At 42.7% G+C, this 23,408-nt stretch overlaps 1 protein-coding gene across 1 annotated transcript in view; it reads left to right on the plus strand.

Annotated features, from left to right (window-relative positions):
* gpd1l (glycerol-3-phosphate dehydrogenase 1 like) overlaps window positions 1–23,408 on the plus strand; it is a 94,321-nt gene that overhangs the window by 23,910 nt on the left and 47,003 nt on the right. Inside the window, exons 2-3 of the mRNA XM_028817851.2 lie at window positions 9,764–9,941; window positions 16,438–16,578. Coding sequence (XP_028673684.1) covers window positions 9,764–9,941; window positions 16,438–16,578 — 319 coding nt within the window. The remainder of the gene's footprint in view (window positions 1–9,763; window positions 9,942–16,437; window positions 16,579–23,408) is intronic.

The following is a 23,408-nucleotide window of genomic DNA, read 5'->3' on the forward strand; positions in this document are numbered from 1 at the left end:
GTCTGAATTCCTTAAAGCAGCTTTTCTGGACGACTCCTCTGACTCTCTTTTCTCAGTTCATTCTTCTCTCTCTGTTGTTCTTACTGCTCTCCGTTTATAGGAAGTTTCCTGCAAAAAAAAAAGACACGTGGGCTACCTGAACTACCGTAACACCTGGCATAAAGCAGCACTACAATTAAATTACCGTAAAGCTTAGAAAACCAACAGAAAGAAATGATTTACCAATTACCTACCCAGTGAGTGTTTTGTTGTGAATGAAGCAGAGCATCACTAGAGACAGACGCAGGACAGGCTGAGTCTCACACAGACGTTCTAAAATATTTACATCATTTCGAAACAAATTCTTTGCTGACTGTTTGTAGCAGTGTGACAGTACAATTTTACATAGAATGGTTACATGAAACATATGAGAGACTCCTACAGTACAATGTTTATTATCTCCGAGACTCTTACTAAAAGGACATATGGCACTGGAAAGAAAGGAGTTCCTGGACTGGTGTTTGTGTGGCTCTTACAGCGCCTGTCCTCCCTGATTTACTGAAGTGGAGTTGTGCGTGTAAAGCCGATGTCACACTGCGTGACTTCTAATCGTAGGGTGTGTCAACCTCGCCGAGTGCAGGTGCTGATTTCATTGCCGTGTCAGTTTAAACTACTGAAAGTCACTGGCATGTCAAATTACTTTCAACTTTGTGGCATGGCCTGCTCTCCATCACTTCTGACAACCAATAGCGTGCTGCTTGATGGGGCTGGTACTGTACGAGGGGTTCACAGGTGCTGCGGGTTGAGCTGCAATCTCTGCCCATTGTTTCTTTTTTTTTTTTTTTGCACCGTGCAGTGGTACATAAAACACGACATATCAGACAAGATGAGTTTCTCTTCGGTTTGTGTCGAACAAAACACCTGAGGTCCCAGTCTGTCACACTCCTGGGAGGACCCCGCCATCTAGTCTGACATACAAAACAACTCCGTGCAACTAGTCACCCCAGGTTTGACTTTGTCTTTAGTCGTAGTGGTGGGCTCTGTGTGCACAACAGCTGGTAACCAATGAATGAAGCGACAAGGAATAAGGAGCCCCGGGTGTTCTGGACCTCACAAACTGAAGGGAAGCTCATCTTGTCTGATGTGTCGTGTTTTGTGTACCACAACAGACTGACAAAAAGATAAAGGAAAGGAGAATTTGGCTGAAGTCACCATACCAGCTTACCTTTCGTACAGCACCGTCAGGCGACACGCCATTGGCTGTTGGAAAAAAAGGGGTGAGCATAACTGTGCTGGAAAGTTCTGACGCACTCGTGTAATCTGACATGCTCATGCGTATCGGTCGACTATTTACAAGAAAGTCCTGAGCCGGTGAGGTAATAAGTAAGTTCAACTTCTCAGTCGGTATGTGAGGCTGGATGGTATTGAATGCTGAAGGTTTAGGCTTAGGGCCGAGGCCCAGCTCCAGAAATCCTGCGCTGACACAGGAACTGGGAGTATGAAGACAAGTAGACTTGGTGGAAGATAACAAGTGGAGGATCTCCCAGACGTGTGTTTGCACAGTGAGCAGGTTCTGGTTATCTTGAAAGGAATTCATTTGTGTCTTTAAAATGCTTTTCACCCAGATGTTCAAAACTTTTTATTGGACTAGAAACGAGTGCCACTGGGCTGTAGGCATTCAGGCTGTTTGGCCTGGACTGTGGCCAGGCTGCTGGTGGACTGTGTGCACAGCTCAGGTGTGATGCCAATGCTCGGGGGCCATTGAAAAAAGCACATGTCAAACTGCAGAGAGCGAAATTCAAACAGGACTTCAGGAGCCAACCTGATCTGCTCTTGAAACTTCTGCCTTCTTTACCAGAAATGACTACAGGACTTTACCTAAAATATTGTGGTATGTGATCAATGTGATTCATGGAAATTTGACATCATCCTCTTCATCCCACACTGACACGTATGCTAAACTCGCAGAGTTTTGTGAATTTTGGATGATCACCGGCCCTCATGTCCACTTGATTAACTGCCTTTATTTGGAATGTCGGCGGTGAATTCCTTACCGTTGTATTGTGAGCCCAGGGTCTCGTCCTGAGGGTCACTCTCTGCCCTGCATGGCGAGTTTTCTGTTCACCTCTTGCTGTAAATGTTTCTGTTTGTGTTCATGTCTCATTGGATTGCCGTGTTTGTCTTTAAATGCCTCACTACTACCCCACTAGTTCGCAGTGGAGATCGAGATGGCAGCCTTTGCTTTACGGTCCCACACGTGGGCCGCAGGGGCAGTGCAGCCAGCTGACGCCTCAGGAGTTTGAACCTGAATTTCTGGTCTGTCTCCACTTCTGCTTTTCCTTTTTTTTAGCAATAGCATTTGACTGTAATGCTGTTCCTCTTTGTAAACTTTTAAAGTTTTTTTGCTCGTATGTAGGAAAAGAGTTTGAAGCAGGTGCTGTGTGAGGACTCGTCAGTCATAAAACCAATGTTACTTGGTAATGCTGCTCATGAGTGTGAGGTGTAAGCTAGCAGGGCTCACGTACTTCACACAGTGTGGGCCTTGTTGATATGAGAGCTTCCATCCGTCCATTTTCAGTGCCGCTTACAGGGCGTAGGCCAGTCCGATACGATGACTTATGGTAATTGTCTCTCGATTATTATATCCAATCACACTGCACTCGATTCTGTTCCATAACTTTATTATTATTTATTTATTTTTATTATTATTTAATCATTTATGCTTTTTGGCCATGGGACCTTACTTTTATTCTATGTTAATTAGTGTTTCCTAATTTTAATTATTGATTTTGTCTTTTGTTGCTCTTTTGTTTGTATGACAATGTGCTCTAGAAATAAATGTAATTGTTGTTATCCAAGAAAAAAATGTGGTTTGTTGAAATGATGTAGCAAGCACGTCGTGTCATTGGAGAAATGGCTAACTGTTATCAAGGACACGAGATGTGCCTCAAGAAGAACTGCAGGGTGAGCCATAAAGAAGTTCACATTTCAAACATTTATCCTACAAAAACGCTACAAGATCAAATCAATTTCGTTACGACACAAGAAAGGGGATACAAAATAGAATTTTTTACACTGTGTTTTAAAAATGAGGTCTTCAAGGAGGAGGCCATCATTAGCGATACAGTCTTCGAGACGATTTCTGAACGCTCACATAACGTGTTTGGCCATTTCAAGTGGAATAGCAGCGATTTTGTGGGTCATAGCGTCCTTGAGGGCTTCAGGGTTTTAAGGTGGGTGTGTGGATCCCTTCGACTTGAGATATCCCCACACTGAGCGAGATCAGGCGAACATGAAGGACACCCGACATCGCCGTGCAGGGAGATCAGCTTCCCCGGAAACATCTCCCACAAAACTTGCATGGATCTCCACGCAGGCCATATGACCTGTCGCTCCATCCTGTGGCATCCACCACATCCATTTCTTCCAGTTCTCTTGCATTTCAATGTCACGTTCTGAAGTGACAGTGTCCGTTGCTCCCCCAAAATTGCCAAATTTTGCAACGGCGCACCAAACTGTAACACGTGTACTCACTGTGCAGAGGTCTCAGATGAAGTTCACGAGGGTCGGTTTCAGCCCAATACTGGAAGATTTGCTTATTTACACGGCCATTCAAATGGAAATGTGCCTCGTGGCTAACATCACATGACGATGGCATATCGATGAAGGGTTTCCAGAATGTTGGCGCACAACTCTCTACAGCTCTTCCAGTCTCTCTCAGTGAGTTCCTGCACTGCCATCATTTTGTAAGGATGGAAATTAAGGTCCTCGTGCAAAATCAAAGATGTGTTGGAAATGCCTGAACCTCTAGGAGACTGCAAAATGGACGCCCTTACAGCTTGGATGTTTTCAGGCATTACAGTCCGAGGACAGCCTGGAGATTTTCTGTTCAATGTTGTACCTGTCCGTCTGATTTGGGACATCACCATCAGGAGGAATGCTGAAGTGCGTTCAGAAGGCGCCTTGCATAGCGATGATGGATTCATTGATTCTGAAGGACACTTCGACAGCGAAAGCACAGTGTGCACTGGACCAAGGCATGTGGCTGACTGAGAACTACAAAGGATCGCCTGTCAAAAGACCCCCAAATACCTCAACACACCTCACACAATGACCATGAGACATGGGGTACTTCAGTTTGGCCCACCCAGTACAACAATCCTCTCTGCCAAATAAGATACAATACAATACAATGCAATTTATTTCTGTATAGCCCAAAATCACACAAGAAGTGCTGCAGTGGGCTTTAACAGACCCTGCCTCTTGACAGCCCCCCAGTCTTGACTCTCTATGAAGACAAGAAAAAACCCTTGTAAGGAAAAAATGGAGGAAACCTTGGGAAAGTCAGTTCAAAGAGAGACCCCCTTTCCGGGTAGGTTGGGTGTGCAATGGGTGTCAAAGAAGGGGGTCAATACAATACAATACACAAAACAGAACAAACCCTCAATACAGTATAAAAGTAAAAAATTTAGAAGTACGGAGCAGAACTTAACAGTAGATGATATCCCATAATAAGATTTGGATTTGTTCAGAGTCCTGGAGACCTCAGCCATCAAGCTGCCTCCCCCATTTGGCCATTCCACGGCTGAAACAGTGCTGGGCCAGCCAATCCGATGAAAGGACCCCTCTTTCCCACGATTCCTGCGATCCTCCATCAGCGATGACTTTTCCTTAGGCAGGCACAACAACTTGACAGGTGGGTCATGGCACCGAGTGCCACATTTGAGTACCAAGAAGAGAAACAGAAGAGGTGAGGGTTAGTATCCAATTCTAAGTATCATGTTACTTCTGTTTTAGTGCTAATGACTGACAACAGAGATGCAGTCTGCACAGTTAATCAGCAGCTCTAGGCAGGGTCTGCTAAACTGAAGTTGTGAGATTTGAAAGCTGAGACTGAAGGGGCATCTCTTATAGTAGCAGGCAGACCACTTTACAGTTTAGGCGGTCCTGTGACTAAAAGCTTGACCTCCCCCTGTTATTTTATTAATTCTTGATCATAAGCAGACCAGCATCTTGAGATCTTAATGTGCGCTCAGGTTTGTAAGTCACGATAAGTTCAGACAAGTAAGCTGGACCTTGGCCATTTAATGCTTTATATGTTAAAAAGAGGATTTTGAAATCTGCCCTAAACTTAACCGGGAGCCAGTGTAAGGATTTAAGAACTGGAGTTGTGTTCGTATTTTCTTGTTCTTGTAATAATTCTTGCAGCCGTATTTTGGATTAACTGGAGGCTGTATAAAGAACAGTTTGAACATCCAGTGAACACCACATTGCAGTAGTCAATCCTACTAGAGATAAATGCAGGAATTAATTTCTCAGAATCCTCTTTATTTAGAAAGCGCCTTAATTTCCTAACATTTTTAAGATGGAAGAAAGATGATTTGGACAACTTTGTAATGTGTGCTTTAAATGACATGCTAGAGTCAAAGAGAACTCTGAGATTGCAGGCTGATTCAGTAAAATTAATGGCGATTCCAAATGAGTTAAATGATGACAAGATATTGTTGTGATCAGCGTCATTCCCTCCAACAATTAACATCTCTGTTTTATCTCTGTTTAAAGACAAGTCGTTCTCATCCATCCACTCCTTTAATTCACTAACACAACTAATTAAAGACAACATCGGAGAAACTTCATCTGATTTAAATGAAAGGTATAACTGGGTGTCATCTGCATACGAGTGAATATTAACATGATGTTTCCTAATGAGAGATCCCAGTGGAAGCATGTAAAGTGAAAACAGTGACAGTCTGAGTACTGAGCCCTGCGGGACACCATATTGAACTTCTGTGTATAATGATGGAGTACTGTCAGCACATTTCTGTATGTATTGGAATCGATTTGATAAATAAGAACTAAACCAAGCGAGCACAGTCACTGCCTGTAAACCCAACGTCATTTTCTAGCCTGTGCAGTAAAATAGAATGGTCGATGGTGTCAAGTGCTGCACTTAAGTCCAACAACATAATTACAGTGGATATTATATAAGATGCTGTGAGGGAGTTTGACTGGGAAAAGTGAAGAAGCGGCGCTCACGTCAGCTACCACGTGCCTGCCCACATTGACAGGGAGGAAAATCTGCTCATTTAGTGGAAAACACCAGAATAGACGCTTCCTGATTGTGTGCTGCCAGTGTACCATCTGAAGGAATACTCAGCACAGCCGGTAATACTGTAACCCCCCGTCATCCTCTCCTAAAACCAGAAATGACCAAGTGCTCGTTTTCTTGTGAAAGAACATTGCAGATGGCAGTTTGTTTAACTGATGCGTTGGCTTTGTGTTTGAGGTCAGAGCAGAGCTGTTTATTTGATTGGTCGCCTGACGGCTCCATTCAGCCTTATTGGCCTGTTTTTTGATGTGTGCTCTTGAAGTTATCCTGGCCTATTGACGTTTTTTGGTATCTCTTCAGATGAGGTGCTACCTTACTGCATCCACTAGTCACATACTGTCATGTTACAAATTCTTCTCTTGGTCTTAATAGCACAGAGCATCAGTAATGTGGTCATTCACCTCAGTGCAGTGTGGCACATGAAAGGAAAACTCCACTCAAATATTAGAGTTTTGGTGATGTGTTACTTACCCCATGTCGTTTGTAGCAATGGCCGAGAAAAATGATTAATCTCAGTGTCACAAGCCGTCTACTAAAGCAGATGGCCTGCTAGTAGTTTGGGACCAACTAGGACTGAGGGGGTAATAAGAGAGGCGCAAGAGAGGCAGATGTTCAAAATAAAAAAGTCGATAGAGAAGAGAAAAAAAACAAAAAGCAGTTGCTGATGTAAAAGGATGTACAAAAAAAATGTATAAATAATCCTGTGACAAAACAAATCTAATTAAGAAAACTGGGAAGACGAAAAACAGAAATTGTAAACTGCAGAGGCTAACACTTACCCTAATATTCATATATGCAGTCACTTCTAGTTGATGTAAGGGCATCAGCAGCCTTAACATCAAACAAACCGGACTGTCAAAAATAAAAATCTCCGGAGCCTCAACCAGCAGCTCAGCCACCAGGCACCTCTCAGTCTGGCGTGCCTTGCACTCCCTCACCCTGATTCTCAATTCTCTCTGAACGGTCGTCCCCCCGACTATTGCGGCCACAACTGTACTTCTCAATGGCTTCTCCATTCCCAGGGTCAGCGTGCCTAAATATAGGGAGATAACATTTCAGGCCTGCCGGGGAAACCATACAGTTCAAGTAAAAATCAAAATACATCCAATAAAATGCTAAACAACATAACAACGCTAAACATTTATACCTAACCTCGAGGTTACTAAGATGCAAACAGAAACATGACGGTACACGTACACTACTAATCCAGCCTGGACTCCTCCTATTGCTGTCTTTCAACCTTCCCAGAGACCCGTGACTGCGTTCGGCGCCACCTTTAAAACACCGGTTGGTAAAAGTGGAATGTTACTCGCGACTTGCACCCGAAGCAAACGGAGGAACATCTGAAAGAAAGAACCTGATGGTAAGTCCAGAAACCTTGTTAAAGTCCTTTTTTTTTTCCCCGTTGTAAACTCGCTGGCCTATTGCTCATTGTGGTTCATACCTAAAGCTTATTGGGAATCTTGCCTCAGTATCTGTCTTGTGATGGACGACCGGCTACAGACTCCAGTCGCCACCCCCAGGCCGCTAGGAGGAGCCCTCCGGACAGCATGATGGTGCCCCGAGTTCCAGCAGGGCCTCATGGACTTTGTAGTTTGTATACACAGCCCTGCTGGATACCTTGGGGACCACCGGGAGTCGCTGTAGGGGGGCTAGTGGGCTCTTGTGGGCTTTTGTGTGCCCTATAACCCGGGAGTGCGTCAGCATCACATGACCGGAAGGAGCGGCGTGCTCCCGGGATGAATTAAAGGACTGTTTACCCTGACCCGGGAGGAAAACGGACTTGTGGGTTTGGCCGGGAACCACTTCCGGGTCAGGGCATATAAAAGGACTGTGGGAAAGCCCAGACACTGAGCTGAGCTGGGAGGTAGGGTGGCGACGTGTCTGGGCGAGGAGGATTTGTGATTATTGTAGTTATTGTGATTTATGCGTGTTGTGTGGAGAGTGCTTTGTGCACGATATAATAGTAAAATAAATACTTTTTATACTTTTACCTGGTGTTCAGAGTGGTACCTGAGGGTTCAAGAGGTGGACAAAGCCTCTATCTGCTACAGTCTGTACTAATGTGTATATAGCGTCACACTCGGGTTTTCACATTGAACGGACATAACAGAGTTTGAAATAGAATGGGACCCAATGGTGACCAACACCGGACTACAGCAAACGGTATCAAAAACACCCACGAAAACCACCAGGGTAACACGTATTTATAATCCACATGGCAAGTCGTCCAGTTGTAGGCTCGCAACGTGCAAAACGCATGTACCTTGTGCTGCAATATTATTAAATGAGTAACTCTGGAAAATAAGAGTAATCCACACACATGAAGCCCCTTCACCCACAGGATGACACTTTTGAATTGGGGACCCACCACTCCCCACATCCACTGGTCAGGAGTCCTGCCTTCGATTCAAAGGGGTTTTCATTTAAGAGCTTCATTTGATCTTGTTAAACATGAATTCGAGAGTCAAAAGTTTTATACCATGGATGTCAAAACTCTGTGTTATTGAGGGCCCAAAGTAACCCTTCATACACTCCGTGCGATTGGGAATCTACTAACACACACACACACACACACACGCACACACGGGCGGACGCCTCTCTGCTCATCTCAGTCGAATGCTCTGCCGTGTTAGCTTGTCAGCTTGCTTGGTCTCTGCCTGGGTGAGGAAGTCCTGTGGATCCACATTGTTATCAAGTTTGACTTGTTTAGCGTTCCTTTGTCTCAGTAGAATTCCCTTCTCCTTCTCCCATACTCTGTCCATTTGCTTTTTCTTTTGTGAAAGTGCTGCACTTTCTCGCACTCAATCACTAGTTCTGCTGTGTGACACTCGGTGGACGATGTCACTACGATTCTTCTGCTAATTCCTCACAGAACAGGAAGCTGAGTTTGAAAACAGCATCCACACCCAGCGAAACACTAGCAACATCACAGATTCAAAAATGGAGCATTTTCCATCATTGGTCTGAATGCGACGTGGAATTTTTTGCTAAATATTTTCAGTGGATGAAGATTCTGCGCCTGGCATTTGTGAAAGCGGCAGTTTTGTTTTTTTGTTACCAAGTTTATGAGCTGTCATATGTCAGGGCTGACTACTGGCTAAGTGGAATGCTCCGTACACAACTTCACATTTGATGTTCATACGCCGTAGACAGTCGATACACTGGTGCGTCTCCTTCAGCTACTGATACTGCCACACCAGGTGCCAACGTGTACACAGAATGTGCCATCGTACAACCGGCACAACTCTGCCATCGCAGTTCATTTGCTGTGTCCTAAGTGAGTCTGTTCTCTAGATGCCCACTTTTAATTTACCCTCAGAGGGCCATATGCACACACACACAAAATCCACAATTTTCCTCTCCTTTCCGTATGACATTTCCTACCTTAGAAAGCGATGATATTTGTAGAAGCAGAAATTTGGAAATGGTGTATGACAATACAACGCTAAAGTTTGGATGAAGTCATTTGAATGGCATCTTGTAAAGTAAATGTAGTTCTTCATTACAACAAAAAGATCTCATCAAAGGGCTTCCTGGAACAGCTGGAGGATTTGCATGGGCTTCTCTTCACCTGGGCCTGTTTATTTGTGTTGTCTTCATGTCTGGTTTGAATATTCGCAGGCGAGGGGCTTCTGGGTATTTATGCACTGCTGCACTTTTTCTGTGTTTCAGGGGATCAGCTATTGCCAGGATAATAGGCACCAATGTGCAGAAAGTGCCCAAGTTTGCCCCCACTGTAAACATGTGGGTGTATGAAGAGACGGTGAATGGAAAGAAGCTGACAGACATCATAAACACGGAGCATGAGAATGTCAAGTACCTGCCAGGGTACAAGCTGCCACACAACGTGGTAAGTAGCCATATGGGTCGGTTTTGCATGCACTGAAGGATGTAATTTTTCTTTTTTGCTAGGTAACTGCCATGCTGGATTAAGTTTAGTGCCGGGAACAGGATGAAATCACTTCAGCAGTGTGCTTACACCGACACATGAAATACACGTCTACACATACAGTAACAGGACCAGTAAAGGAAACCAGCAGTTCTTAACAGATAATCAAGTGCCCACTGTAACACAGTAACTCAAGAACTTGAACAGAATCAAAATGCTTTGTACTCCCTCTAACCGTTTCTATCATCTTATACTAAATATTGTTTGTTGGAGTGAGTGAATTATTTTTATTTATTTTTAGTAGGGAAAGCTGAAGTTAATTGATTTTCCTAGGATTATTATTCATGTCTTGCCTTTATGTGAAACATCTAACTCATTTACTTCTACTGCTGTACTTGTCCTGGGCAGTAAGTGCACTGGATGGCAGAAGTTAATACATGGAGTAGGAATCATGGGACAGGTCAGGGTGAGTGAGTCAAAGTCATAAGCAACAGACAAAGGAGCAAATAAACAAAGAGCAAGATCATAGTAAAGCAATGGAACTGGAGACAAATTAGATGGCAAAATACATAATCCAAACTGCTGTGCATGCAGCACACCAAATACAAACAGTGCTGGCCAGAATGCAAACTAGCCTGTCCAGAAAAGGTTCACCGCTCTGCAGCCTGAGTGGCTACTCGACTAGCTGGCTTCGACCTGGCGCTGCCCACTGCGCCACCGTGCCGCCTCTCTGGTTTACTCTTTCTTTTATTCTGTTTAATACTTTTGTATATACTGTGCTTATTGTTCTATGCAGGCACTGTTTGTGTCATTTTGTTTTAAGCACCTTGAGCACTGGTAAAGTGCTATATACAGGTCCTGGTCATAAAATGAGAATATCACGACAAAGTCGATTTATTTCAGTAATTCCATTCAAAAAGTGAAACTTGTATATTAGATTCATTCATTACACACAGACTGATGTATTTCAAATGTTTATTTCTTTTAATGTTGATGATTATAACTGACAACTAATGAAAGTCCCAAATTCAGTATCTCGGAAAATTAGAATATCAATTAAGACCAACGCAAAAAAAGGATTTTTAGAAATGTTGGCCAACTGAAAGGTATGAACATGAAAAGTCTGAGCATGTACAGCACTCAATATTTAGTTACTGGATTACTGCAGCAATGTGGCGTGGCATGGAGTCGATCAGTCTGTGGCACTGCTCAGGTGTTATGAGAGCCCATGTTGCTCTGATAGTGGCCTTCAGCTCTTCTGAATTGTTGGCTCTGGCGTATTGCATCTTCCTCTTCACAATACCCCATAGATTTTCTATGGGGTTAAGGTCAGGCGAGTTTGCTGGCCAATCAAGAACAGGGATACCATGGTCCTTAAACCAGGTACTGGTAGCTTTGGCACTGTGTGCAGGTGCCAGGTCCTGTTGGAAAATGAAATCTGCATCTCCATAAAGTTCATCAGCAGCAAGTAGCATGAAGTGCTCTAAAACTTCCTGGTAGACGGCTGCGTTGACCTTGGACCTCAGAAAACACAATGGACCAACACCAGCAGATGACGTGGCACGCCAAACCATCAATGACTGTGGAAACTTTACACTGGACCTCACACAATGTGGATTCTGTGCCTCTCCTCTCTTCCTCCAGACTCTGGGACCTTGATTTTCAAAGGAAATGCAAAATTTACTTTCATCAGAGAACATAACTTTGGACCACTCAGCAGCAGTCCAAAGGCGAGACGCTTCTGACGCTGTCTCTTGTTCAAGAGTGGCTTGACACAAGGAATGCGACAGCTGAAACCCATGTCTTGCATACGTCTGTGTGTGGTGGTTCTTGAAGCTCTGACTCCAGCTGCAGTCCACTCTTTGGGAATCTCCCCCACATTTTTGTTTCCCAATCCTCTCCAGGGTGCGGTTATCCCTATTGCTTGTCCACTTTTTTCTACCACATCTTGTCCTTCCCTTCGCCTCTCTATTAATGTGCTTGGACACAGAGCTCTGTGAACAGCCAGCCTCTTTAGCAATGACCTTTTGTGTCTCGCCCTCCTTGTGCGAGGTGTCAATGGTCGTCTTTTGGACAACTGTCAAGTCAGCAGTCTTCCCCCATGATTGTGTAGCCTACAGAACTCGACTGAGAGACCATTTAAAGGCTTTTGAGTTCATTAGCTGATTAGAGTGTGGCACCAGGTGTCTTCAATATTGAACCTTTTCACAATATTCTAATTGTCCGAGATACTGAATTTGGGACTTCATTAGTTGTCAGTTATAATCATCAACATTAAAAGAAATAAACATTTGATTAAACATCAGTCTGTGTGTAATGAATGAATCTAATATACAAGTTTCACTTTTTGAATGGAATTACTGAAATAAATCAACTTTGTCATGATATTCTAATTTTATGACCAGCACCTGTACATGTATTATTATTATTATTAATTTACTTTTCCACATGCAGTTTGGTATAATGTTCACCAGGCCACACTCTAATGAGATGCTTCCCCATTAACAGTTTTTCAGTAGTCTGGCAGGAATTATAAAACCATAGCAAAATGTTTGGGAGTCCATTACTTAGTGTTAAGATATATAATCTGCAAATGGAGAGAATCTGATGGCCTATGGAAACTCGACTAAATGTGAACAGCTTTCAAAATTACCTCACAGAGCAACAAGAAAACTCTCTCAAGACGTCTCCAAAGCGAGCGGACGTGGATGTCCAGACAACACTCCTGTAACTGATGTCTGTGGTCGTCCATAAATATTATGATGCATGCTGAGTAGCAGAGGCCTTCATTGCGGGGTGTTCAGCAAAAAATAATAAATAAATAAATAAATAAATATTCCTCAAGTAAATAACATCCATGCTCATATAATGTGAAAAAGATTCATCTTCAAGGCCCAGTAGGATGTTTGTCTCCCCATCTGCTTTTAAAAAGTTTCCTTTTGGTCAATACAACAACAACCCAAAATGGGAGTCTTGTCAAAAATCTATGGCTGTGTACCGTTACAATACCCGTCCCCTTACTGTCGCTACATTTGTGCCCATGCAGGTGGGTAATTTGGCATCAGACTTTTACAGAAGCATACAAGAGGAGAACATTGGCCTCCATAAGTTGAAGTTTAGTTCAGAATGTATGGAATTTATGGAATAAATGGGAGAAACAATTTGGTGTTTTGGAATGGCCTACCCACGTAGCAGTATTAGGCCATCCTCCTAACCAATGAGCACATCTGGAGCAGATGGCAAAGTGTGATGAGAAATGTTAAGCAAGTGTAGATGAGAAGAATGGATTAGTATTCCTACATTTGCTTGCTGCCATAGATGGTAAGGGACGTGCCAAGGGATATTCAGTGAAACGGCTCTCTTAGTTTTGCACAAATGTGCCAGTCCTTATTTACTGATTTTTTTTTTTTAATGCATCATCAATTTGCACTTGGAGAACCTTCCTTTTAGAAAAGTGATAGCTAGTTAGGATTAATAAAATAATAATTAATAAAAAAAAATGATTAAATCCTAAGCCTGAAAGTGCAATGATTTTATGTGACATTTTTATGTCACGTTTTTTGTCATGCTTATTTTAAAACCTACATATATATACTTGGTGTCATTCTTTTCAGAATTTATCGAACTTTAATGTGATGTTGTTAGATTTTCAGATTCTTATTCCATTTTTAAATTATAAACTAAAAAAATATCAAGAACTCCCATCTTGCAAGACACACCCGGGGCCAGAAATAAAAGACAAAGAGTAGGAGAGCTGCTGTACAGGCTTTGAAATGTTTGAAGTGCAGCAGGAGATGCTGATCACACGGCACGGCAGCCGCTGCAGCTGATCGAGCAAAGAGGAGGTAAAAATAAGTGTATCTGCTTCTCATTGTATCACCGTTTAAAAGGGGGTTTCGGAGGAGTGACCGCGTCTCCTTGGGGTGCGTTCAGCCCCCCTCTTCACAATGCGAGTGGCAGAGACGTGAAGCGGCTGGCGAGCGAAGCGTGCAGGGGGTACCCCCTAGTGAAAATATAACATTTAAATAATTTCAATAGGTGTTCCCAAAGTTCCAGACAGCCCTGATGTATGACATTTGTGATTGTGATCTCATCAGCAGCTTCTGGCAAAGTGGGATCAGAAAAGCCCAAGCTTAGTTAGTTTCTGTTGTCTTTACTTACAGTAGCATACATGTGTGGATCTAAAGTTGTACTTAATATCCGACTGCCCAGCATTCTGCATCTTTGCAGGCTGAAGAGTATTTTTTAACATTATTTTTACACGTTCAACCTCTGGGTGTGAAGTGGCACATGTTGAATTGATCAGACGCATCCCAAAGTTAAAAGTCACCATAGCTACACTGGTGCACCACTTCAGGCTATCAGGATTACTTGGGGGTACAAACACCACAAGGTTTATGTTGACAAGACAAGAGGTGTTGTTTTATTGTAGTGGGCTGCCATAAGGTGTCCTAGGACAGCTGTGAAAGACTTAACGATGGGCACATGTGACTGTAACCCACACCAGCAATTAAATGGCCACATAGATGGGCAGAGTTGGTACACAGGGGAAGTAAGACTTTTAAATACATAAGAAATGTGACAAATAAGAAAATGCTATTGAGTCTACCACCAGACTGTGACCAAAGCTTTAGAGAAGGTGTTGGGGAAGAAAAAGCAGATGAGCCCAGCATGGGACAAAGGAACATGCCCGCTAGCTAGAGGAGTGGCTGTCAGCGTGTATAAACCAGAGGACACGAGTGCAGTAGAATTAAGGACCTTTACAAAGAACTGTGAGGATGAAGAACTTAATAGGGAAGATACTTGATATGGAAGTTGAACAGTTTTAAATTTAGTGCATAGAGCCTCATTGTCTCTCTTAGGTCAGGCAATTCCTGATTTGCTGTAGATATGGATTGAAGGGCAAACTCTCCGAGTTATTTTCACACCTTCAGGCTCCGGGTGTGAAGTGGCACACGTAGAACCAATTGATTTCTTCCCACATTTATCACATCTTGTCACAGGTAAAAGCTGCCATGTCTTCAGTGCTGACCTGCTAGTGATAATCAATATCAGTTGGCAATGGAGGTTCACACCTTGCATCCCTTTATGTGCTCCCATTAAAAGACAAACGCGTGTGACGGGGGACGCCATCTGTAAAGTGCAGTATCTCTGGACTCGGCACACACCGCGGTCACAGCAGCAACTGATGGCAAATTTAAAGCAAAACATTGAGAGATTTCCTTCATGTGCATTTGTAGGTAGTGGATTCAGTACTTTTTTGAGTGACGCTGTTTGTTTTCTGTTTAACTTGGCATCGTTCTGGCAAGAAGTTACACAAGACAATTTTTTTTTTTTTTTTTTAAATAAGCGTTGCTTTCTGAAAACATTTTGGTGTTTATAAACTACTAGCTGTGTAAGCCTGTGCTGTAAAAAGTCCGGGGTCCAAGTAGAAACTATTGAAATCGTCAGAAAATTGAAATGTGGAGACGTCAGGTGATTGAAAGGAACTCGTCTGGGCATCTCACTCCTAGGAGGATTCGTTTTGCTGACGCGCTCGCCTCGTTTGTGTTATTAGCGGCTAAGCGAGTTTTCTGTTTCCTCGGAGGCGGAGCCCTCACCCTGACTCCACCTCTCACTTCCGTGACAGACAGACAGACAGACAGTTCCACGCATAGACGTTTATATATGATACTGTACCTCTTACTCTATCTCTGCACCTTCTTGGTGATCTTTTAGTTTTGAATCCTCTACTCCTTCCAACTCTGACATCATTCTCACTGGTCCTGCTATCACTTAAAATAACATTTTACTAAACTGGGAACTTGGGGAGGGGAAACAAAAACTAAGAGCGCAGAATGGCTGCAGCATCTCACGGGGAACATTACAACCGAAAGAATGACTTCCTCTCCTCCTCAAGATCAGTGGGAACATTGTGAAGAAGGGGGGCGTCCGTTAATTCAAGTTTTCAAGATAAAATATGAATATTATTTATTGATAAATAAGGACGAGTTTATATGAAAGGAACAAAAGAGCAATAATATTTAAAGGAAGGGTAGGAAAGGACAAATTCTAAACCAGACTTGAGATGTTTGCAGTGGTGAGAGAGGAGATTGAATAGGGAAAGAGGGGCAGCAGGCTGAGGGAACGGAGCGAATTTATTGGGGAAGTTTATATTAAAGGAGTAATGAAGGAAATGAACTCAATACTAAGAAATAAAGTTGTCAGGGGATATTAAAAAACGGTATCGTTCACTGCGTCAAAGCATGAATGAACTGTGGTCTGTATTTCTGAAATCATTTTGTGAGGCTGCCATGGGTACAAAATACAATAACATTTTTCTTGCACACCTCCCACGGCCTAATGATTGTAACAACTGAGTACCAACAGCACACATTAAATGCCAAAGCTGATGACTTACTCAAAAAACAGTCAAACCCTTTGTATACGCTGATACATTTTGTATTTTTTTGTGCAGGTGGCAATTCCAACCCTGAAGGATGCAGCAAAGGATGCAGACGTGCTGGTGTTTGTGGTGCCACATCAGTTCATCCGAAAACTGTGTGACGAGATGGTTGGCACTGTGTCAAGGAGGGCTCTGGGCATTTCACTGATCAAGGTGAGCTGCTGTGAGCAAAGTCACATTTCCTCATTCCACTCCTTTTCTTTGTGGATTTTAAGATTCTGTTCAAGGAGGATGTAAAGTTTTCACGTTTTATAGACTGAGTCTGTTTCATCCCGTCATTTGTGTACTTCTTTACATTTCCGGAATGTATTACCACGTCACCTGCTTAATACATGACAGCTAATAGCGCGGCTGCCCACCCAAAAAACAAAATGCTGTTGTGTTTCAAGGCCTGCTACTTTGGATCTATTAAGCAATTCTGTACTTGATGTGGGACCTTCTCTTATTGGTGAGAGGCCATCAGTGCTGCTAGAGTTTGCTATTACAACATTTTAGAGAGAAAATAAGTAAAATGCCAACAACCCTTTGGATTGCTTAACTGGAGCACAGCCTCATAAGATTCTTCACTTTATACAAAAATGTTACATCCTTCAGGTACATTTATAATTACTTCTCAGTAATTCACAATCTCCGTATCTGTTACAGAGCAGTATCTATTACAAGTAGCCAAACCAACTTGTTGTTTTAAGGACTCATTTCAAGCTGTGAATAAAAAGTTTAATAATGTTTAAACACGTGTTGTCCTCTCGTTCCTGCACTCTGTAGCACTGGTGTGCAGCATCTAACCAGGCTCTTCTGTCCATGATGGTGTCTGTGAGTGAGGTACTGGGAGAACTGGGCTATTAGGTCTCCAGCTTGACGGACTGAATGCTCAAGTGCCAGATTTCTTATATTAGGCCTTTCAGTTGTTTTGTTAAATTATTCGCCTTTTTAACTTTGGCAAAAATCGGTGATTTCAACCATAGCTTAAATATTTTAGTTGCAGCATATATATATATATATATATATAAAATTCTTTTCGTGTTTGAAACAGAAATTACGTATGACCACAGAACATATTATAATACAGGAACCAATCGCCAGGCGCGTTCTAACAGAGAAGTTTTATTTATTCGTCCACGTGACTGTCGTGGAAACTGCCACATTGTAACTTTTATTTAGTTGGCAGTACTTGATAGTAGAGATGAGATGAGGAAAACAGTTTTGTGTCTTTCTACTTTTTAACTGCACTGAGCTGTAAACAATGTGAAGACGAGACCGCCTTCAGTGGCAAGGGGTCATGAGAACAAAGTGGACACTGAGAGGCGCAGAATGTCGGGCTGCTCTGCCGGGTCGAGAGCTTCACAGTTTTGGGCAGCGTCCTCTCTTCTTGCACTGTTTGTGACACTTCAAGTGCCCCGTCGGCTCCTGGGAAAGTGGAAATCTTTGCGAATGAGTGTAATCGGTGCCATCGAACCAGGACTCTTGTTTGTAAATTGCCCTGCATGACTACTTATTGTCCCTTAATGTGAGTTTGGGTCACTAAAACCCCACAACATTCAAGGTTGCTTTTGTGATCAATTATTTTAAGAAGATGGAGAGTTTACGTCTAAGAATATGTACAGACCTCTTCATGTAAAGTGTTGGACTTGCGAATTGTTTAGACCTTCTGCCCGTTAAGCACGGAAGGGCAGCGTCCACATTTATCAGAGTTATTTTTCTCTTAAATCACAGGCACATAGTGCAAAGTTGTCAGACAGAACTTTGGATGTTCACATAGAAAATGTAATTTCTGTACCACAGCAGTCATGTAGTGCCTTTCAAAGGGGATCTACTACCGAGAGATGATCCAAATACATTTTAGCTGCTGTTAGTACTACTTACCTGTTGTGTTATAGCGCCTTTAAAATGTTGTTTACCCCAAACCACTCCAGTAGTGCTCAATGTATCTTTAATTCTTAAAATGTTTTACTGTTTAATAACTTAGACAACATTTTATTTTTTTCCCTTGCACTCGGTGAGCGAAGCCACTGGGTAATCAACTAGTATGTGTATAACATGTCTTTTTTTATATTTCTCATTATTATTTTAACTTTTTTTTTTGCTGTAAAGCGTGATGTGCTTCTTACTTATGCACAGATTCTTAAATCAAGCAAACTGTAGCCTTCAAGTAAATGTGAAACTTGAAAACGCAAAATGTGATCAAAGAGAAAACGTCAGGGGCGCCGCTTTGCACACAAACACCCAGACAGAACTACTGGTATTTACTCAAACAGTTGACAGGGCTGAGTGTATGGAGCCCGACCTGACATGTTTGGGACCCTAAGCCAAACCCTTTACAGTCACAGCTGAGTGTAACGCAGGTAACCTTAATTTATTTTTTGTTAGGCCTTTGCGTTACTCATTGTGTGTCCTGCCAGCAGTGAGCCATCTAAGGCTTCATCCACATTATTGTGTTTTCATTTAAAAAGTAGCCTCACTAATGTTTTCACATCGTTTTTTGAAAGTGTCTTCTTCCATACTAAAACAATCGAAGAAGCAAATGATGCTATAAACCAGATTGTTGTGTTTGGACTGATGATGAGGTGGCGTTGTTATTGAGAGTCACACGAGAGGATAAGGCCAGCCAAGTGGCTGAAGATAGAGTGCGAGTGCAGTGACATCAACATTTATTTCTATAGCACATTGTCATACACATGGTGCAGCTCAAAGGGCTTTACAAGATGATGAAAGAAAAGTTTATAAAAAAATAAGATCAGGCAATCTTGTATATAAACGTCTACACGTCGAAGTGGGTCTGTCTGTCTGTCTGTCTGTCCAGCCCGGAAGTGCGAGGCTACAGCATGAAGCTCAAAGAGCCAGCAAGGCGGCCCCAAGTTGACAAGTCAGAAAAAGAACAAAGGACGAGGCTACAGCATGAAGCTGAAAGAAAGTGACATAACCGACAAAAGACAAACTCGCTTAGCCACTAAAACACAAGTGACGTGAGCACATCGGCAAAACGAAACCTCTGAGGAGAGAGAAACTCGCTTAACCGCCTATAGACAAGGGGGGTGAGCACGTCGACAAAGTGAAATCGCTGAATTTTATTTCAATAGTTTCTAGGAGCCTGGGCTTTTTACAGCACGGACTTACACAGCTTGTACTAAATAACAAATAATAAAGTGAGGTCTGATGGCCGGGGGGACAGAAAAAACAAAACAAAACCTGCAAGGGTTCTGAGGCCACGAGACCACCCAGCCACCCCTGGGCCTATCTAAATGGTCTCAATCAGTCCTCATGGTTTACAGGCTTCATGTGAAAGAAACAAGGGGCGCCGTCTGTCACCTGAAGAAAAATGAACAATTGGGGGGTTCGGAGACTACCCACACAGCATAGATGCCATTTCAAAGGTAATCATTACAAGAAAACTTAAAGCTGTAAGAATAACATGCAGACAAGCAGTCGTGATGAGCAGGATCCAATCAGGGAAAGGCCATGTAATCCACACAAACCAAATGGAGCGCAAATGGAAGTCTCCGTTTTCATCTACCCACAATGCATCACTCACTTTCAGAGAAGTATACGGCTCTAGAGAGCGTCTCTGTTTTTGGGATTCAAATTGTTGGAGTAGTGTGAATGAAAGGTGACCATGCAGACTACATGCACTGGTGTGGACACAGCCTGAGATGCAGACGCTTCTGTGTGTCAGCTGAGGTCATCAAATGTGCATTGCTGACATTGAAAATGCTCTTTACAACTGTGACATTAAAGCCATTATAACAACTAAAGGTACAGCAGAGAAATATGAAGATGGTTTACTAGTGCTTGATGAAGGAATGGGAGCTGACTTGCCTTATGTTTGACCCAACATCAGAGTGGTCTGTAAAACTTATAAGTGAGTCACCAATTGTAGAAAATGTTTAATTAAAAATTCTGTTTGTAACTGTAAACATGGCTTTTGTTTCTCTGCTCCCCTTCTAAAATTTAGGTACGTTTGTAAACGCGCAGCCCGATGATGCTGGGATGTCGAGCACAAATGCATCAGCCAGTCAGTGATAAAGAAACTAATAACTGAATTAATTAAAGACCACATTTCACTTGCCAATCCAAAGTGCCAAAGGTGACAGTAGCGTGCGTGAATGTTTACTGTGAGTTGTGGAAGTCGACCGCCTGCCCAGGATGTGAAATAACGTGTGAGATCAAATTGGACTGTGCTGCCCTTTAAAGAATGGAGGAGTAGCTAATTGGGGAAATGGTCAGCCAGCAAGGTTAATAGAGGTAGTAATTACTGGCGGGCTGCCGAGGTGACCCTGCGGTAAGTGTGACTTAAGGTGTTCCTGTTTCAGTCCCCCCAGTGACTCTCAGTCATTTCACCCACCGGGACTCCAGTTGTAGAAGAAGATAAAAGCAGTCGTACTTGTGATTTGAAAGACATTACCATGAAGATGTCAAATTCAATAATGTCTATAAGTGTATGCGCTATGCACAACTTTCTCTTTTTAATATTCCAGTCTTCTTATTGGTTTCAGATGTACCTTGAAAGCTGAAGTACCTTGCACAGGTAACCAGGCACTGATTGCAAGTTGGCTTATTTTCTATACAAAAAACAAATCCATAAAAATCAAGTGGGCATTTTTTGCAGTCTGTCTCTTAAGGAAGCTTGTGATCATGTTGTACTCTGATCCTAAGGATTTACAAAAATAAATATTACTCCTCTTTTTTTCTTTCGGCCTTTTTCTGCCTTACAAATTTATATGTACAAGTTGCCAGAAACTGAACTCAAACTGGGACAAAATTGTGAATGCCTAGGGACCAAATACACAGGGCAGTAGGAGACAACGCAGAGCCAACATCAGCACAAAGGACTCTAATGTGTAAAAGACCTAAACTCAGGGTGCAGGTCTAGAATAAGAGAGGGCTGAGGACTGAACAAGAGACCTTCCTAAAAACTCGAGGCAGACCGAGAGACACACACACACACACAGAGTAGTCGCCTAAGACCCTAGCACTCTCTTTAAGGGTGATGTAGTGTTTTGTGATTGTTTAGTTTCAGGTTTGTTTGCCAGACCCTGTAAGACCGCTCAGTAACAATATTCTGGAAAAGAGGCATTTGTGTGAGAAAGCAATTCAGGCAGAGGGTGCAGTCAAATTAGTAAAGTGAAAGTCAGTGAATATTAAGTGCAGCAATTCATAAAAGAGAAAGCAGTTTTGTAATTGTTGTGGTGGCATTGAAGCCCTGGAATAAATACAATGGATTCCAAAGTGCACAAGAAAGGGGCTTCTTTACCGAAATCAAAATACCATGGTGAACCGTGGAGTGACAGGGGTGAGTAAAACCTATAAACACAGGTTTTGTACAATTGAGTTTAACAGAAAGCTCTGTAATTGTATTAAGATAGAGGAGGAATAGTTCACTGTTTTGAATAAGTCCTTACTAAAACACCAGCCACATGATTAAACAGGCTGCATTGTGCATCTGTAAATGTAAAGAGATAGATAGATGGATAGATGAAAGGCACTATATAATAGATAGATAGATAGATAGATAGATAGATAGATAGATAGATAGATAGATAGATAGATAGATAGATAGATAGATAGATAGATAGATAGATAGAACATTTTTTTTCCCCAGGGGGAAATTTGGCTTTTTACAGAAGCTCTTTCAGTAAATATCTACATAAATAGATAGATAAATAAGTACAGTATACACACACTTACACTCAGTGGTCTGAACACACACCAGAATGACTAAAAAGAAAGAAAACTTCTGACTCAGCAGTCCCAGTCCCAGTGAGGAGCTATACTGGTGTATTGGTGTTGCTATAAAGGACCCCCAGTTGTGTTTTTTGACCCACTTCTGCTGAGTAATTCATTGGCTGCAACTCCTCAATGTTGATGTGTCAGAGAGAAGATGTGCAGCATGGTTCATAATGACACTCGGTTTTGTCTTCATTTTCTCCTCTGTTACTACCTCCAGTGTGTCCCATAACTGAGCCTTTTCTTTTCATTACCTTGTTGCTTTGGTGGGCCTCTCTTGAAGTGATGGCACCAGCCCAGCACAGCACACTGACCATCACCGAGTTGTAGAAGATGTAAAGGATGTCACTTCCCACATTCAAGGAATGCAGTCTCCTAAGGAAGCAGAACCTTCTCTGCCTGCCCTCCTAAAGTTCCTCTGTGTTACGTGACCAGTCTAACCTGTCACTGATGTGGACCCCCAAGTACTTGTGGGAGCGTCCCACCTGCACCTCCACATCCACTCCTTAATTAGTGACCAGGCATAGAGACTCTTTGGTGCGGTGAAAGTCCATTACAGTTCGTTGGTTTTGCTGATGTTAAGCTGAAGTCAGTTCTCAAAGTTCTCACCCTGAATCCCCTTCTGTGCCTCATCCCCTTTATCAAAACACCCCATAAGTGCAGCGTCATCTGAGAATTTCTGCAAGTGGCATGACCTGTAGATTTCAGTTAAGTCAAAGCCCAGTGAAGGTATTAAGGTAGAAACACACTTTTAATGAGTAGAAATAGTCGTATTCTACTAGGCCATCACTGTTTAGAGCAAAGTAGCATATCAAGAGTGAAAAGCAAAACCCGAGCTGTCCTTCTGGGTCGAGCTACTACTAAGTTAGAACCCAATGCATATAAATTGAAATTGAAAACCTTTGCATAACAACCAGGGCCGCCATCCTCCTTCCACCTGAACCCTTGTTCTACTCCCTAATTCCAAGTTAAAAAGCGTCTGGCCGTGCCCTACTTCTGACGATATCCTGGAGATGGCATACAGGATCATTAATAAGCTCCTACGGTGGTCCCTGAATCTCAGTACTCCATCAGAGGGCCATTCCACCTTCTCACGGTCAGTGAGTACCAGGGAGCCAAACACCCAATATAGGAACTCCCAGCTGCCACCTGTCTTTGTGGGGGAACATCTGCTCCACTAGCCAGTGTTGTACAGGGCCCTTCCATCTCCTGTAATTCCAGAAGTAGTTGACTGTCATGTTGCCATAACAGGCCATCGACCC

This window comes from Erpetoichthys calabaricus, chromosome 13 (assembly GCF_900747795.2).
Source record: "Erpetoichthys calabaricus chromosome 13, fErpCal1.3, whole genome shotgun sequence".
Lineage (NCBI taxonomy): Eukaryota > Metazoa > Chordata > Cladistia > Polypteriformes > Polypteridae > Erpetoichthys > Erpetoichthys calabaricus.